This window comes from Pteropus alecto, unplaced genomic scaffold, assembly GCF_000325575.1.
Source record: "Pteropus alecto unplaced genomic scaffold, ASM32557v1 scaffold3, whole genome shotgun sequence".
Classification (NCBI taxonomy): domain Eukaryota; kingdom Metazoa; phylum Chordata; class Mammalia; order Chiroptera; family Pteropodidae; genus Pteropus; species Pteropus alecto.
The window spans coordinates 39,968,278-39,985,261 of NW_006442484.1; the positions used below are offsets into that span (position 1 = coordinate 39,968,278).

General features: G+C 38.1%; 1 protein-coding gene across 1 annotated transcript in view; it reads right to left on the reverse strand.

Moving 5' to 3' along the window:
• Positions 1–16,984, reverse strand: part of STK39 (serine/threonine kinase 39) — a 214,535-nt gene that overhangs the window by 164,574 nt on the left and 32,977 nt on the right. The window contains exons 5-9 of the mRNA XM_025039466.1: positions 10,639–10,748; positions 10,349–10,450; positions 8,107–8,240; positions 399–447; positions 231–296 (exon numbers count right to left, since the gene is read on the reverse strand). Coding sequence (XP_024895234.1) covers positions 231–296; positions 399–447; positions 8,107–8,240; positions 10,349–10,450; positions 10,639–10,748 — 461 coding nt within the window. The remainder of the gene's footprint in view (positions 1–230; positions 297–398; positions 448–8,106; positions 8,241–10,348; positions 10,451–10,638; positions 10,749–16,984) is intronic.

Genomic DNA, 16,984 nt, shown 5'->3' on the forward strand with positions numbered 1-16,984 from the left:
TGGAAATATGAAATCATTTGAGTTTCACATTGTTTGCACACTTGAACGCGTAACAGCAAGCTGAGATAACCAAAAGGCATAATGTAGTTATCTGAGTAATCACTAATCAGTTAACCTCTACATAATTATACCCTGAGTATGTGGAACTCTCTTTCCTCCTTTTTCTACGGGTTTCACTTCCCTGGGAGGGGAGCAGCTCCTACCGAGCCAGGAGGGCTAATGGCACGTACCTTTTTGGCTCTTTGGGCTATGTCTGGTGTTCTTGTAAGCAGCTTCTCAATCAGGTACTCTCTGTTCTGCAAAACAAATATTCCCAACAGTTTAACAGCAAATACAAGACATAGAAATTCATAGTGATTTCAAAATAGCAGATTTACTTGGGTTTTTAAGCATGTTACCTTGGCTTTCTGGAAGAATTTGCATTTTAAAAGTTCTGCTGCTGTGGGCCTGAAAGATCAATAATAAATTAGAGTTGAAACAATGACCACTCGATAAATACACTGCCTTGATGAAACAACTTAATCCTAGAGTATTTCTGGAAGACCAGTTTTAGGAATAGCAAAAACCAGACACTAAATTAATCACACGCTGGCACCAAATAAAATACTGCCAATTTTCCAGTCCTTTCCAAACTCCTTTACTGCGAAACACACAAACTCCTCAAAGTTAAATATTTAGGGCATGATCAATTTTCCATCCTTCTTCCTTACACTTCACTAAGTGAATTCAGTGTTTCTAAAAGGTGGTAGACTAACACATCTGTGAGCTAAATTCCTATATTTATTAAGAACCGTACAAGCTGCAATATGATCCTGTCAAGAGACTATAGTCTACAGCGCTCTATGATTCCCCAGGAAAGGCAGTAACTGCAAGGGGTCCACACATCATGTGTAGAACCTCTGTCCACTGAGTAACTCCGTGTCAGGTGTGCACAGACAACTGTTTTTCAGGGGAAGGTAAAGCTGACAGTGATTAGTAAAAAGGAAATTCATTTAAAAGCATTACTAGATTGGTCTGTTTCCTCATGGTGTCATTTAATTTGTTCCTCTATCTTTTATTTCCTATTAACTGAAAGTTAGGTCTGAAGGTTTGACTAGGTTGGATCAAGTATTTGGGGGAAGAATACTGCATAGATGACACTGTGCCCATCTTACAGCAGCACGTCAGAGGTGCATAGTATTAGGTACTTTCACTGAGAGTGATGCTAAGTTTAACTACTTGGTCCCCAGGCCTGAGATCTCGCCATTATAAAGGTATTGTTGTCCTATACTGCAACTGGCAAATATTCTGTTGGGTAATACTTTGGCATTATGTGAATATCCTATTCCCAAAAACCTTTAACCTGATGGTTTTAGCACTTTTGCTTTAAATCATTATTTCACAAGGGGTGGAAGAATACTGGTTTTCTACTTCTGTCATTCCTTCTATGTTTATTAACTGGCATTCTTACATGTAGAATAGCTTCCTTCATTGATAGCTCCTTTTAAAACCAGCAGCAATACAGAAAAAAAATCATAAATCTAGAATATAGGACAGTCAGCAAGACAAGTGGCCTGATCACCTCAAAAAGTCAGTGTCAAAGAGGAAAAGGGAAGATGTGAGGGGACTGTTTTAAATTTAAAAAGACTTGAAAAAACCATAAAACCAAATGCAACATGTGACCCTTGCCTGAATCCTGTGTTTGAAAGGGAAGGAGGAAAAGTTACAAAAGACATTTGGAAATAATTAGAGATAGTGAATATGCTAGGTATTAGACAATTTTAGGAAATACTGATCATTTTCTTAGGTGTGGAAAAGTACTGTGGTTATGTAGAAACACATCTGTATTTGTGGAGAATGCAACCTGATGTATTAAGTCTGTAAATTATTTTCAAACTGTTCAGCAAATAAAATATAAATAAGCAGATATAGTAGATATGGAAAATGTTAATAACTGTTGAATCTAATAGTGGTATAGAAGTAAACATATACTATTTTTTTTTTACCTTTTCTGTATGTTTTAAATTTCTCATAATAAAAAAATAGGAGGACAGAGAGAATCATTATTGAGTATCATTAGGTATTCTCTCCGGCAATGATTAGTCAAGGTGCAAATAGTATTATGTTGAGAGGGGTGCAAGTTTAAAAGGAGTCCTCATATTTGAAGAGATCAGAAACCACTTTCTTGAAACCAGAAAGCTCCATTTAAATGTTTCCAGAGACCAAACCCAAGCATATAAATGAATTAGGAAATGTCACTAAGTGCCATGATATACAGAATGTGTACGTCAACAGGGGCCCTGAACTGTTTTTCTGTGCAAATAAATTTGCTGTTTAAATCGTTATTGCTTTTTCCCTCAGTTTCAAGTGGAACACTGGTTACAAGTACCAGAAAAGAACTCCAAGTGGCCTTATCCACTGCCACAAACAGCCACTAATTGCTAACTGCTTCGAGTAAATAAAGGTCTAAGCAACAGGTTGGCCATGGTACACATTTTGTATGACATATCCCTTGTAAGCTTATTCAAATTCATGAATCTGTACCTTGTTAAACAGGCACTAAAACTAAAAATGATACTATTCTTTTACATGATTTAACTTTGGTTGTTAAGTGTACTCTTAACTGATTATCAGCAATGTTTTTGGCCTCCAGTTACTCCAAATTCATCCTTTCATTCTTTCAGTAAATATTTATTGAGCATCTACTATTTGTCAGGCATGATGCTAGATGCAAGGCATGTTGTAGTGAATATGACAGATATAAACACTTCCTTCAGCAACTTACATCTAGTAGATAAGAGAGTATGATGTTAAACTGGAAGAGGAGCGTCGGAAGAGTCAAACACTTTTGAATCCTGTTTGGGTGGAAGGGGAGGGCTGCTGAGAACGCCTAGGAGAACCGTTCATCACACAATAGACTGAGTAAGACTTGGTGCCACGTTTGGTACCTCACAACATGAAACACATTTTTAAAAATCCAAGGGGCACACAAAATTCAATTTATGCTGAATTTTTTTTTAAGTGAAAAGAAACCTAAGAAAATCAAGATGATGAAGGGACTCAAGGCCACTGTTTTGGCTGAAATCCTCATCGCCTCTGGCCAATACAGACACAACGACCTCCCAGTTAGTCTCCCTGCCACTTCTCTCTTCTTCATCCCAACCCATCATCCACACTGCTCTCAAGCTGGCTTCTAAAAACACCTAATTTCTTATCCATCCTAATGGATTTCAGTAGCCTGAGAGATCCTGACTTCATACTCATTTCCCATCACATCCCACATGCATCCTGTCATCCAACTACAGTGATGTGCTCACCCAAGTCTTGCTCTCTCATGACAAAAGCACGCACTGCTTTTCTTGCTTTGAAATTTATTTGTAAATAACTGGCACACCCTCGTTCATAGGCCAAAACCAATTTAAATGTCAGCCATCTGCAGAAATACTCCTCCCAACTCCTACAAGCCAAATTTACTGCTCACAAACCAATCCACCCACACTCCCATTCTGTAGCTATCTGTTCCTATGTCTCTCGACCTCCGCCCCACTAAGTTTACAAGCCCTTCCAAGACAGGGACCATACGGTATTCATTTTTATATATCCAATGTAGAACACAGACCAGAAAACTGCTGCAGCTCAATTTCATACCACAATCAAAGATGAGGTAAAAGTGATGCTACTAGACATTTGGACACAGAACCGTAACTCCTAGGGCTAGGTTTAGTCAGCACTTAAAGTCTAAGTACCTGTTCAAAACATTAGGGAGCAACAGAAGGATGTAATGAAAATAAGACTCATGCTAGCCCCTCCCCCCACCCCCACCCCCCAAAAAAAGGAAAGGGGAAAAGTCTGTACACAGTGGAGGCACTGAGGTGGAGAGCTGAAAGCTTCTGTCTCTCCGCTGCACTCACACCTCCTCCTTCTGCCCACTAAGGGTCAAGTGTGGGACCAGTGTAGAGAGAAGGCTGGGAAATGCCAGATACACCTTGAGATTCTGGGCTGGGAAAATACTTTCACTTCCCCAGCAAGGTCATTTCCACGGTAACCGAAACTGTAAAGGGGAAACACATGCTACAGAGAAAACTCCTTTCTCTGCACTCCACATTTAGCTTGCACCAATACAAAAAAGACTGAGAAATGGTTTAAAGAAGCCACACTCTTTTTTCAGAGGCTGAATATTTATGTTAAATAATAGGTGATTTCTACTCTGTATGTACAGAGAAGAACTAAATAAATAGCAGGTCTTTTTGGTGCTCAAATTAGCTCAAGCGTCTATAGCTTTGGAGTAGAATCCTACACGTGCCAAAGTAACTCCATGAGAAAGTATAAAAAATTAGAATTGTAAAGAATAAGGAAAACGAGAGAGGTTAGAAAGTGATAGAAGATATGAAAAAAGCTGAGGTGCGTGCTGCCCACCTAGCTTTAGTTTTTTTGTTTTATATGTTTGTTTTAGTTTTATGCCATAGTAACTGCCACTGCAGGACTAATGTGGAACTATTGATGCTGCCTGTCTCTCGATTAGGAACTACAGGAGAAAAAAATTCTGCAAGCACAGTGATGTCTTACATGGACACTATCAATTATCAAGCAATACAATGTAGTATAAGTAACAAACACTATTTTACAGGAAATGTTAGACCAGCAACCAAAATAATGGTCACGGCTTTGAATGATGACTCAATTTTAAATCCTGAAAAACAATGCAGTAGTCTGCAAGTACTGACATTCTCCAAAAAAATCTCTTAAAGGATTCAGTTAATACATATGGATGAACCAAAGTCCACTGAGATTTAAAATAATTTTCAAAGGATTTGGGATGAATATAACACAGTTTAAATAGTTGCATTATAATTCCTAATAGCTCACTGACCTCAGGCAGAGCTGCATTTCTCACCCTATCTCTCCTCCCAAAGGAAATATTCAGGTTTAATTCATTTCTAATGGATTTATCTATGCAACATCCACCCCCTTGTTGCCCAAAGAAAATGGTGGTTCCTTTTATAGTTGCCATCCATAGGAAGCATGTAATCTACAGGATGAAAGCTCATTTTTTAAGAAATACCAAAATGTTCTGCTATACAAATATGAGCAATTCTTTGTGACAATGCAGAGCACAGATCACCCTGAGGCAAACAGCTCTGACACCCCAGCTATCACTTTTTAGGAAAGTTCCATGAGCTCTCAAGGTTGGAGGAAAGCACAACCCCTTCTTGGCTAGCCTGAGGGCTCCTGCACAGGAGTGAATCGGTCCTGGTCACTGTTCCCCTGTGATATGTTTTCATTCATTGCTAAAAATGTACTTAGCAAGACCAGGGTTTTGGTACAGTTGAACAGCTTTCAGACCGCAAGTATATGATCTATATGCAGGCAACAGAAATGCATATAAATGATCAAAAATCTTGCATTCACTCCTCAACCCACTCAAATCTCGTTTGTTCCTTGAAACTCTTTTCAATGAGTCGAAATCATCCCCAAGTTGCAAGCAAGCATCCAGTTGTCTCTAGTTATTCAGGAAATACCATTGAGTATGTAAGACAGACCAATTACTATGGATATAAGATATAAAGACGAGTGGCATAGGTTCTCCTTCTAAAAACACAAACTCATGAAGAAATTGGATATGTAAGTCAATATAAATACACAGTGTGATAAGTGCTACAAGAGACATGTATTCAACATATGGTCGAAAAACTAAAATTTGCAAAAATTCCATTTAGTCAGGAAGAAGGAGGCAAATAATGAATAGCAATCCCAATTTGTTGAATTTTTAGAAACCCCCAGGCACTGTGTTATCCATTTTAAGTGTATTATCTTACTCCAGCCTCATAGTAGGTGTAATTAGGCCCATTTTACAGAAAAGGAAACTAAGTAATGCAGATGGTGATAAAGTAGAGCTAGGAATCCCACCCAGAGGTATCTAACTCTAAGAAGATGGAGCCTTTGAACTAAGTGTTGAAAGACAGGTGGAAGGGGGAAAAAGGAAGAAGAAGAACCCTTGGAAAACATAAGCAAAGGCAGAGAAGACAGGAAATATTCATGGTTCCTTTCAGAATTGTGCAATTAAATGTTTACTTATTAATTCAGTAATAAATACATATTTTAAGATTGCATCCTATATAATAATTGGACAATATTGCTGATTTTCCATTCTCACATTTCATGAAGTTTTTTTATACCCCAACCTTCCCACGCCCATATCTTTCCGTTCAAAGGAGTCATGTGGGAAGTTTGTGCACCACTAACACTCTGTCATAGAGGACAATGGTACAATAGTAAGAATAGGTTGTATTACAGAAAAAAACATCTAAAAGAAGTCCTTAAACTATTAATACTTTCTTGATCAATAATGTTACTAAGAAAGTACTCTGAAGGAAAGACTGTAAAAATCTGAGTATGTGGGTCTCTTCTAAAAAAAATTTTGGGGGGTGGAGTAGTGGGAACCTGACATTTGAATTCATATAATAAATAAAACCTGGAAGAAACAAGGATGGTTTGTTAAATACATGATAATCTAATCTAATTTATTTTGACCAAATTAAAAATTTCCTAAAGAAAGGTATTACTGTATCACTAAGTACACTAACAACTCTACCCTGAAGGATCATCTTCTGAAAGAGCTGGAATTGTGTGACAATACACATCACCACCACCAAGTGGGATCTCTACTAGTTCAAGAATCACAAAGACCCTCAGTGCTAACCCGGAAGACAAGTACTTCTCTCACTGGGCTTTGGAGGACTAAATTGTTTCCCTGGCAATGCCAAGAACTTATGTTTGGAGATGATACCAACTACAAGGGGAAGACAATCAAGTATTGCGGAACAAAGTTAGAATCTAAGAGCACTTTCACTCAATAGGAGAGTGAAGAAGTAATCTTAATGAAAGGTCGGTATGACTTCAGAGGAGAAACAAGCCCTACAAATCAAATATAAAGGGTAATTGAAATGTTTAAGCAGAAACAGTCTACAGGTGTTAACACAATAATCATCCCTTTTGCAATTAATAATTTCAAGATGCTCAATAGCAAACAGTCTGATTTAGACCTGGCCCCATGATGAAGGTAATTGATACAGAAAAGATTCAAGGCAAATTCAGTAAAATGTAAAGGAATGAAGAGAGTAGCTACAAAGAATGGATAAAATAATAGAAACAAGTTTAATGTTGAGAAGGGTAGCCTACTCAAACAGCAGATTACTGTGTCAAGGCTTAAGTGTCACAAAGAATTTAAGATAAGAAGGAATCCTTCAAACAGCAGGGACCTTCCCTGAAAAATAAGTTTCAGAGGAGAAGCCAGTTTTTATGTTTTAAAATGTAAGTATCAAATTGGGTGGATGAAGATAGTGGTTAACTTCTCAGAGTCCTCTCCAAGTTGTGTCACTGCATGTCAGGACAGGCCACACACAGTCAAGCCCAGGCCAGACCTGTGTGTGGTTCACATCACTGATATCCTCCTCTGAGTGATGAAGGGCACTTGCTCCATTATCATCAGCAAGGCTGTTTCAAAGTCACAGAAATTAAGGGAGAAACAAACTCAGAAAACATACACACTACATACAGTGTAGGGCAACGGCCCATGAATAAAGAGAAAATTCTGAAGTTAATTTAAAACAATTTGCTTCTGCTTATATGATTAATCTTTCTAATGTAAAAATTTTAATCTTCTTTGCTTAAACAGTACAAATAACTTGTTCTGCAACTAAAAGGAAGCTCATGCAAAATTCAATAGCTCTGCCTGGTTTAGACTGGAGCGAACAGGATATTCAAATCCTGAGAGGTCAGCTCAACCTACACAGTGCAGAATATTAGTTCAAGCTTCCGAATGCACCATTGACAATTTCTTTTGTTCTACTTCATTTCCTTTGATGACAGAGCCCACACCTAACAAGCACAGTGAATCTTATTAACACTAAAATTTTCCTCTGCCTCTTCCCCATCCTCACTCACTCCTTTCTCTTTTGGACCCATGCTGGCTTCCCCTAACAGGCTGGCAATGTGGGGGCTGCAGCAGGATTTCCCTTGAACTAGAAGTACTTTGCAGGTGTCCTCACACAGCCTTCCCTCATGGACAAACAAAGCTTTGTCATGACTCAAACCAGGTCAGTTACTCATCCACCAAGTTTGACATACCTTTTGGAAGGATCTTTCTGAAGACACAGTGAAAGTAATTTTCTAAAGGACTTGCCGTACTTTTTCATCATTTCCTTATCCTCGACTCCTGTTTCTAAAGTGGGTGGATCATTTTGCAAAGTCAACATTAACACCTGCAGCAGAAACAAACAAAAAGACGGAACCTCAGTATAGCAATTGCTACAGTCGAGCTTTTTAATTTTTCACAAAAGCTTCAAAGACCAACTTTCAGTAGGTACAAATGTGCTTTCCTATGATTTTAACTTTCCAGAAAGTGTGTATTGAAAGTATTCATTTCCCTTTGCAAATCTGTTCATGTGCCCTTTAACCTTTTTGTAATTCCATTGACAGAACTTACAAAATGTGCTCTATGTATTAAAAATGATCTCCCAAAGCAAAGGGGACAGAGCTTCCTGGGAACTGGCTCTCCCACAGCCTCGAGGAGCACGTAGCTCCAGCACGGGCTTAGCGAAGATGGGGACTCTGGCTGGGAAAGGGGGTGGTGGAGGAGAGAGAAAGGAAGGGCCAGAGCAGCAGTGAATGTTCATGTGTACAGCTCACTTCCAAGCAAGGAACCGTCTGTACTTAAGGCTTCTGTAAAATTACTGACCCTAAAAATAAATTCACAACATCCCAGGAGGTATCATATGATTTTCCTTTTTTTTTTTTTTTTAAATGGAAAAACATACAGAAAATTGCTTAAAGTCTTGGCAAAACTGAGAGAATTAAAGACTCTGAAATACAACTGAGTTGCTAAAAACCATCATCAGAGCAAAAAGCCATGCTGCTCTTGGAGCAGGACAAAACAAAATGAAGCCAAAAAAGGGTAAAGAGTCTACTCTTTCACACTAACATCAAAATTATTTGCTTTAAAAAAAAAGAAAGAAAGAATTTGTGGTAAACTATTGACCTATAATATGAATAAACCTCATTAATTTATAAAGCAGCCTCAATTTATGTAAATATATATGCCAAGACGGTTTTCAAACACTTTCAGATGTGTGAACAGACGAAGGATGAAAGTGGCAGTTTATTGTCTGTGTAGGATAACGGCAAACAGAAGAAAGTCGGAGAACTGTAAAGTCTGAGGGAAAGTCCTGCATGAGTTCAGGCTGGGATTAGCAATGTGACCTTGGGTTCAGGTGGGAAACACTAAGTAGGAAGACAAGAAATAAAAAATAATAATACAGAAAAACCAACTGGAAGAAAAAGTCCTGAGCTGCTTCAGTGATTTTCCTCTGAAGTCACTTTAATTGTGTACACCTCAGTTTACTAACAAAATCAAGTATGTATAGACACACGTACCCTCTAAAATCTTAACTATGGTAAAAAAAAAAAAATGTGTGTGCACACACACATACACTCACAATGTAACAAACTATACCAAAACTTTAATAGGGATTATCTGTAGTTGGTGAGATTGCAGATGATTATTTTCTTCTTTATTCTTATTTGTATTTCCAGAGTTTCAAAAATAAGATTATATTAACTTTTTAATCAGTGAAAATATTTAATTTTTTTTAATCCTCCTTTTCTTTTTTAATCCTCCTAAATTTTTCCAATATTTTCCTAGGGAAAAGTTGAAGCAAACATAGACCATATTCTCTGTAAAATACCTTCATAATTTCCACTTAACTATTTCAGCCACAAAACAAAATTTGATTGGGTAAATTAGCCCTGATATTACCATCTCAAAAACTAAGAAAAATAATGATGTAGGCCAGTTACAAGAAGAACAAAACTCTAAAAATAGTATCCAAATGTATGTTATTTCCTAAAAATACTAGGCTCACTTATTTTAGAGAAGTCACTGTGAAAACAAGTGAAATGTTACGGCACACTTAAAAAAAAAAAAAAAAAGTCCTGAAAATTTGGGAAATCCATCTGCAAAGATGATATCCGTGTAATCTATTTTAGATTTTCCTGGGGGTGCTGGGGATATTCTGCTATCAAAAGAGTAACGGCCAGCATTTGTCACAGCTGTCAACCCCATCAACCAATCTGATTACATTCTTTAGTCAGCTCTGTGCTAAGAATATAAAGCAAGTTTCAGAGCGGGGTACTGTACTACTTTTGTCCTGTTCTGTCCACTGAGAACATCAGAAAACATTTAACCGGGCTACATTCCTCCATTAATTCTCCCCAGGTCTAAGAGAAAAATGACTATGTTTAAGGGAACTACAGAATAGAATTTGTTAAATCAGATTTCAAACCCAACATTATTATTTCCAAGAGTAATTACTTTCATAGGAGGATATTTGTGATAAGGCGCTGCTCCTGTTGCTAGTTCAATGGCAGTTATTCCAAAACTCCACATGTCAGCCTTGAAGTCATAGCCTCTCACCTAAGAAAGAAACCAGGGAAAGAACACGATTATACAGCAGGCACGCCATACAGTACATGCTAAGTCCACAGCTGTGTATGCACAACTTTGCTATCAGAATGCTAAGGCCCAGCAATCGGGAATTAAACCTTAGGTACATGATATATTCTAAAACATCAACCAAAACATCACTTTTTGTTTTTTTTTACCTGTTCCATGACTTCAGGGGCCATCCAACACGGGGTGCCAACAAAGGTTTTTCTTACTTTATTCCGGGTAACATCACCCCCTGTTGCTAAGAATGCACTTACCCCAAAATCTGAAAGGAGAAAAAAGAAATCACCTTTATTTTATATAAGACATTATTGCTTACAAATTCTGACTTTATGAACATTTCTCTTCCCAATGATCTTTACACCGGTGATGGATTGTTGCAGACACCATGGAGCTCTCGCAGGTATACACACCGGGCAGCCCTGCCATCCGCCACCCACTACACTTTAGAGAACGGCATCATGGCCTTGGGTCAGCAGGCTACCAGTGCAAAAGCTCAGCATACGAAATAATATTTCCAGCCAAAAAGGTGTCAAAAGTCATAACTAACCACGAATAATTATATTGACAAAAGTATAAACACATTCCCAAAGCTCTAAATATAAAGGATCTTAGCTTTTGGCTATGATTCATTTTAGAAAATAATTTATAAGCATTGGAGGCAGTAAAACTAGTAAGTCATGTAGTTTTTTTTTTTATGTTTTTATTATGATTATTTTCTAGCCTCTTTAATCCCATATCATCATTGTTTTCAGAGTGGATTTTTTTTCTTAATAAAGGATGAATAACATCCGTCTTTCACATTCCCATGCCTTTCTTTCAACAGTATTCTCTAACACCTAGCCAAGATCATAATGACAAACCCACAAACCTGAGTACACAGAGCCTGCATGCCCAGGTTTGACCACATGTACCAATCAACACAAAGGAAAAGACCCAATGTTTGTTTTCTAGATGATTTTCCTAGTTATAGATGGAGTAGTTAGTACAATGAAGTAATATTGTTCTTAACATTCATTATATACTAGAAGTCCTTTTTCTGAGAAAATGACTCAGTTAGGCATATTGAGTCATTTTTGCATGCATGCATATATGCAAAAATGATGTCTTTTTTGGTGACAGTAGAAAAGGGAATACCCAATGATTATTAATACATGCAATTCTTCAAATTTTTATTAAAGGTTAAAATTAGTTGATAAGTACCAACTTCTTAGGGCTAGTATAGACCTAGGAGCAAACTCAAAGACAGCTCGAAAGTAAGCTGGTAAACAGTAATTTAAAAAAGGGTAGTCAATGCCTCAAAATGATGCAGCAGACTATGTAGTAGGAGCCCCTTCAAACTGCTCTCATATAATTCTTTGCTAGTCCCCTTTGTTGACTGCCAGGATGACAGCAATTACCAAAGAATGACATCAAGTAAAAATCAAGGTCAAATGTATCAGCATCTGCTTTACATTTACAATATTAAGTTATGCAATAACACTGTTCCCTGAGTTGAATATGTTGACTGTTTCATTTTATTTACATTTAAATTTACTTAACTCCCAACAGATCTAAACTACAAGCAAAATGAATAAAGACTGACAAATGGAGTCTCTTCCAACTGCTACTCTCACATTAATATTGAAAAGTATATTTTGAAAATGCTATATAATCTAATTTGTACATATGTGTGCAAACTCTAAAACACTTTGAATTTTTATATTGTGGTCAGAAAAATGACCTGGGCGGGGCGGCGGGGGAGCGGGAATCTCTGGAAACCATGAACCAGTCTCCTTTGGAGAAACTCATTGTCTTATAGAAAAGCTAGGTGAATTGAATCATTTGTTTGGCTGGAGGAAAAAACAACATGACAACGCTTCCAAAAATATTAATTTCAACTTAATTTATATTTCTGAAAAGGGGTTCAACTATGAATCTGACATTCCATTTTTACTGAAATCATTTTGTAACATAATATATAAATATATTATTATCTGTGAATAATTAAGGATATGGGTAAAAGCTGTTTTAAAGACAAATAGATTCTTTAAAAGCACTGAAGCAACCCCAAAGTCTCCTCCTAAAAGATATGGTCCAGACGAAAAATACATATTTAATATTCTATTTTTTAAATTCCTTAAAAATACCATCTGATATCATTAGACCTTTTTAAAGCTGCAAAGCAGCTGAGAAAGATGTATAGTAGCAACTCATTATTGACAAAACCTTTCCAATATATCTGTCATGATTCACATAATTATTCAGAGCCTCTACTTAGAACACTCACTTTAAAGTCTCAAACAGATGGTTATACGTCTTTAAAGCTCAAAGCAAAAATTCCATAAGCAGAAAACACCAATCTTAACGTCTATTCACCCTTATGACTATAGAATATACAATTTGCTCCTATTTATGGCCACTGTGTATCCAGAAAGACGTATATGTACTGAGGAACAGAACATTTCAACCAAAGTACATAGTGTGCTTGTGTAAACAGGGAAGTTGGTATATTCTGTGGAGACAGTTTACATACGACAGTGAGAAGGAGGTGGCGGAGCAGGAACAGTGAAAAGCGTCTTTGTTTCCTAAGGGGTACATCTATACAGCCAAAGGGAGTGGAGCCAGAGACACCTGACTCAGAAAATATGAACACTTCTCTGGAAAAATGGAATTAAAGGCTACAAATCAAGTTAGGCAGCCCATCTTTCTATCTCCAGGAATAACTGCATCTCACCCTAGAAAGAATGCTGTCGCCCTAGTAACTTTTTAAAAGCTTGACATGTTTCGAATCCATCTACTTCTCTCCTTCCCCACGGCCACTGCCTTGGGTTAAGCCAAGATTCCTGTGGCAGCCTACTAAGTCACCGCCTCCTTGTTTTCCCCAGGGCCATGCTCCAGTAACCAGACCTGACCCCTCATAAAAAGTCTTTAAAGGTTCCCTGCCCCGCCCAGGATAAAGTCAAAACCTCTCAGCACAACATGCATATCTGATTCCCTTACCTCTCCTGCCTCATCTATCACTACTCCCAATGTAGTCCTTGAGCTCTAGCCCTTACTTTTTATTCCCGAATCCTCACCAGTGCTGTCTTTGCACCCGATGCTCTGTCACTGTCCAGTTCAGTCCACATTACTTCCTCCATGAAGTGTAGCATCATCGGTAGAGGACATTCTGTTTGTCCTTATTAACGATGAAAGCATCTTTGACATCCTGACTCTTGGTGCCTTGGGCTTTTCACAGCCCCCTTTGTGTTAGTTGATGTGCATCCATCACCTTTGCCTAATTTGTGGTGTACTATTTAAGTAACTTTGGGAATTATCTTATTTTGATATGTGAATGCTAAGCCTTAAGGAGGAGCCACAGGGTTTTGCCATGTAACTACCTGATTTGGTGAGTGGTAGATCTTCTAGGAAATAGCACAGCCTAACTGGCAAAGGCAGATATCACAGTGGTTAGACCGAAGACTAGGCTATTCTCCAACCCTGTGACCCAGTAAGGCACTTAACCTTTCTGGCCTCTGTTTCCTTATCAGCCTTCTTGGTTACATCTATTGTTATATTACTTTCATATTTATAACACTCTCCTACTTCTTTTCACTACATAGAAATATGCTTTACAATAACTGTTAGGTAGATCAATAAGCTACTGTTCTCTGCCTTTTAAAAAATGAGGTAACTAGGCTAAGCATTAACATTTTCATAGTGGTAAATATAAAATTTGAGAAAGATATGTTTTCTGCCCTTACGAATATTATCATCTAGGTGGGAGAAGACGTGAAACAATAAACTGTGTAAAATCAAATGCTGTACACCATGCTGTCCTGTGTAGAAACACAGGAGATAGAACCGTAACAGCCATGAGAGACTCCTACATCCAAGTGGGCTTTGGACCTGGCCTTGAAGATGAGCTTAAGATTTGGACAGGCAAGCGTAAAAGGAAATGACATTGCAAAGAAACAGCATGAGCAAAGCACAAGTGTCGAGCCAACAAGAAAAGCTGTCTGACAGCTGCAAGGGTCAAAAACTCAAGTGCCTACAGGGACCAGGCAGGAATATAAAGGGGGGAAGGGGTCCTGAAAAATAATAGCATAATCTCAATGATTAAGGACAGGTGATACTCAGTCTCAGCGTAGGGAGACACGAGAAGTACAGAGCCCTTCCCAGGAGCACATTCCCACCCCAGGTCTAAAGCAGGCTTCTGCTATTCAGCTGGAAAAGAAAGTTGCCAAAAAGGAATACAGACCTGGTGTTGCAGATGTCCCAAATTTCCCAGAGAAGGCCAAACATCAAGATTTTATGAAAAACCTTTCTTTTTGTTGCTGTTGCTGCAATAAATTCATTTGTTTTAAAGTGAAAAAGCAAAATAAAGCAATTCTGCCTGCCTGATTTAGCCTGCAAAACCAGTCTGCCAACTATGTGATGATGTCTACAATTTACCTAAAATACTTTGACATACACCATGCGATATTATTGTCGTGATACTACGACCCAAGTGGTCAACTGGCATTCTGACCTAGGATGCCAGAGGCAGCTGCTGGAAGTATTTCTGCTATCCATATCTAAGTATTGGTAAGTATGATGAGTCAAGTGAATGCCCCAAAAGGGCTGCTATTGGAGAAAAGAGTCACCTATATTGATAGGCATTATGCATATTAGAAATGGGCTTTCACTGGTGAAAATAAAGGTAGAGAGCACACAGAACGTGGCTAAAATATCTTAGATAGATACACTTCTACTCTTGCATAAATAGAAAGAATCCAGATAGGCCCAAGTGTAAGCTAAATCCTTAAACAGTTCTATATCTAGTTAGCTTCTAGATGTCACGTACAAGTGTATAAGAAAACTGCAACTGGAATTTGGCAAGTCTGCTTCAAGTGAATTTTTCATTAACCTGGAAGAACAGAGAGCAGGGATTTCCTTGAGCTTACAGCACAAATTGTGAGAACTCTTTAGGGTTTTGCTTGCTAATTAAATGGCAAAATTTGGTCTGAAACCTGATTTTCTTGAAACTTGGAAGTGACATTGTGGCTGAGCAGCCTACCCCTACTTACCTAAAACATCTACTATATCTACTAATATCTGTGAGTTGTACATTAAAAAACCTGGCTTAAGTCAATTCAACACTTGACCGTTCAGATCTTCCAAAAATGTATTAAACATGGGTTACAACAGATACTGATCCCTTGAGACCTTCAACTGACCAGCCGCCTGGGGCAGTGAAAGCCACCATATCTACAGAGGCCTCTGGTAGTTCCCTGCTAGAAGCAGCTTCTTTTCCCCAGAGGCCATTTTCTAGAAATTCAAAGAAGCACTGCTGACTGTTAAGAACTCAACCACAGAGTCTGAGTACCAAGTAGGCGAAGTTCTTCATGATCCAGTTAGCACCCTGGACCATACTGGTGCCCACTCTCCAGTGAAATGGAGAATTTGGGGAAAGCAATTGTGCAGGGATGTTCGGGAAAGGAGGAAGACCAGAGGCAGAGAGGAGCACAGCTACAGCCCAGGACTGAAATCAGCGGGGCCTGTATCTCAATAGAGACTCTGGAAATGCAAAGGATTGACAAATTCTCGAGAAAATATGATGATTTAGTAGTTGTTAGAACTGAACAAGAGGAAGGAATTAAAAAAAGAGTACATGACTTGCCAAAGACCACACAGCAAGTTACTAAGGGTCTGAATAAAATCCACAGTTCTTCAAGGAGTTAGCCACTTAGTCTCAGTCTTTTTTGGAAAAGGTCAGTGTATTTTTCTGCACTGAAAAGGAAATGGAAAATGGAAAAATGAGGTTAATCCTCCACAACTCCTAAGTTCTTCCCTGAGTAAAGATTAAGTTGTGATTACCCAACACAGAAAAACTAGTTTGAGTTTCTCTAGTTAATCTTAAATGGCATATTTATGTCATCAAAAAGCAATCCCTTCATAATTTGGTTTGATTCCATGTTTTTTGTTTTTGTTTTTGTTTTTCATGAGAGACTCTCAAGACTTTATTGGCAAAACTGAAATGTACTGCTAAACACCCAGGAACATTTTTCAGGGCTGCCAGCATTCGGCCTTCCTGATCCCACAGGTTTCCTTAAAACGCTATACCAGCAATGTTGAATGAACAAAGAAGCATATTAAGAAGTACATTATGGCTTAAATTGTGCGAAATAATAATGAGTATAAAACAGAAGCAAATATGTTCTGAATTCTGATAGGAACAGACTATGGAACTTTATTTTCTTTTAAACAATGTATTTTGTTCCTCTTATGTTGTGTCTGTAGTGGAATGTGTCGGTGTAGCATCCCACTTTTCTTCAGCCAGCATGGGGTGTGCACAACAGCATCTTAATACCATGGGTTTACACACCATGGGGCTTATGGAGCTTTGATTTGGACACAATCCTAGCCTTCTAGTGAGATCTAACATGAGAAATTATGATATTAAACAGACTGACGATTACATGAGTAGAAGAAATATGCTAATATGTCCAACAAATTAAACTCAGAACTAAACGTGTCATTTTCAGTTTCTGGTAATTA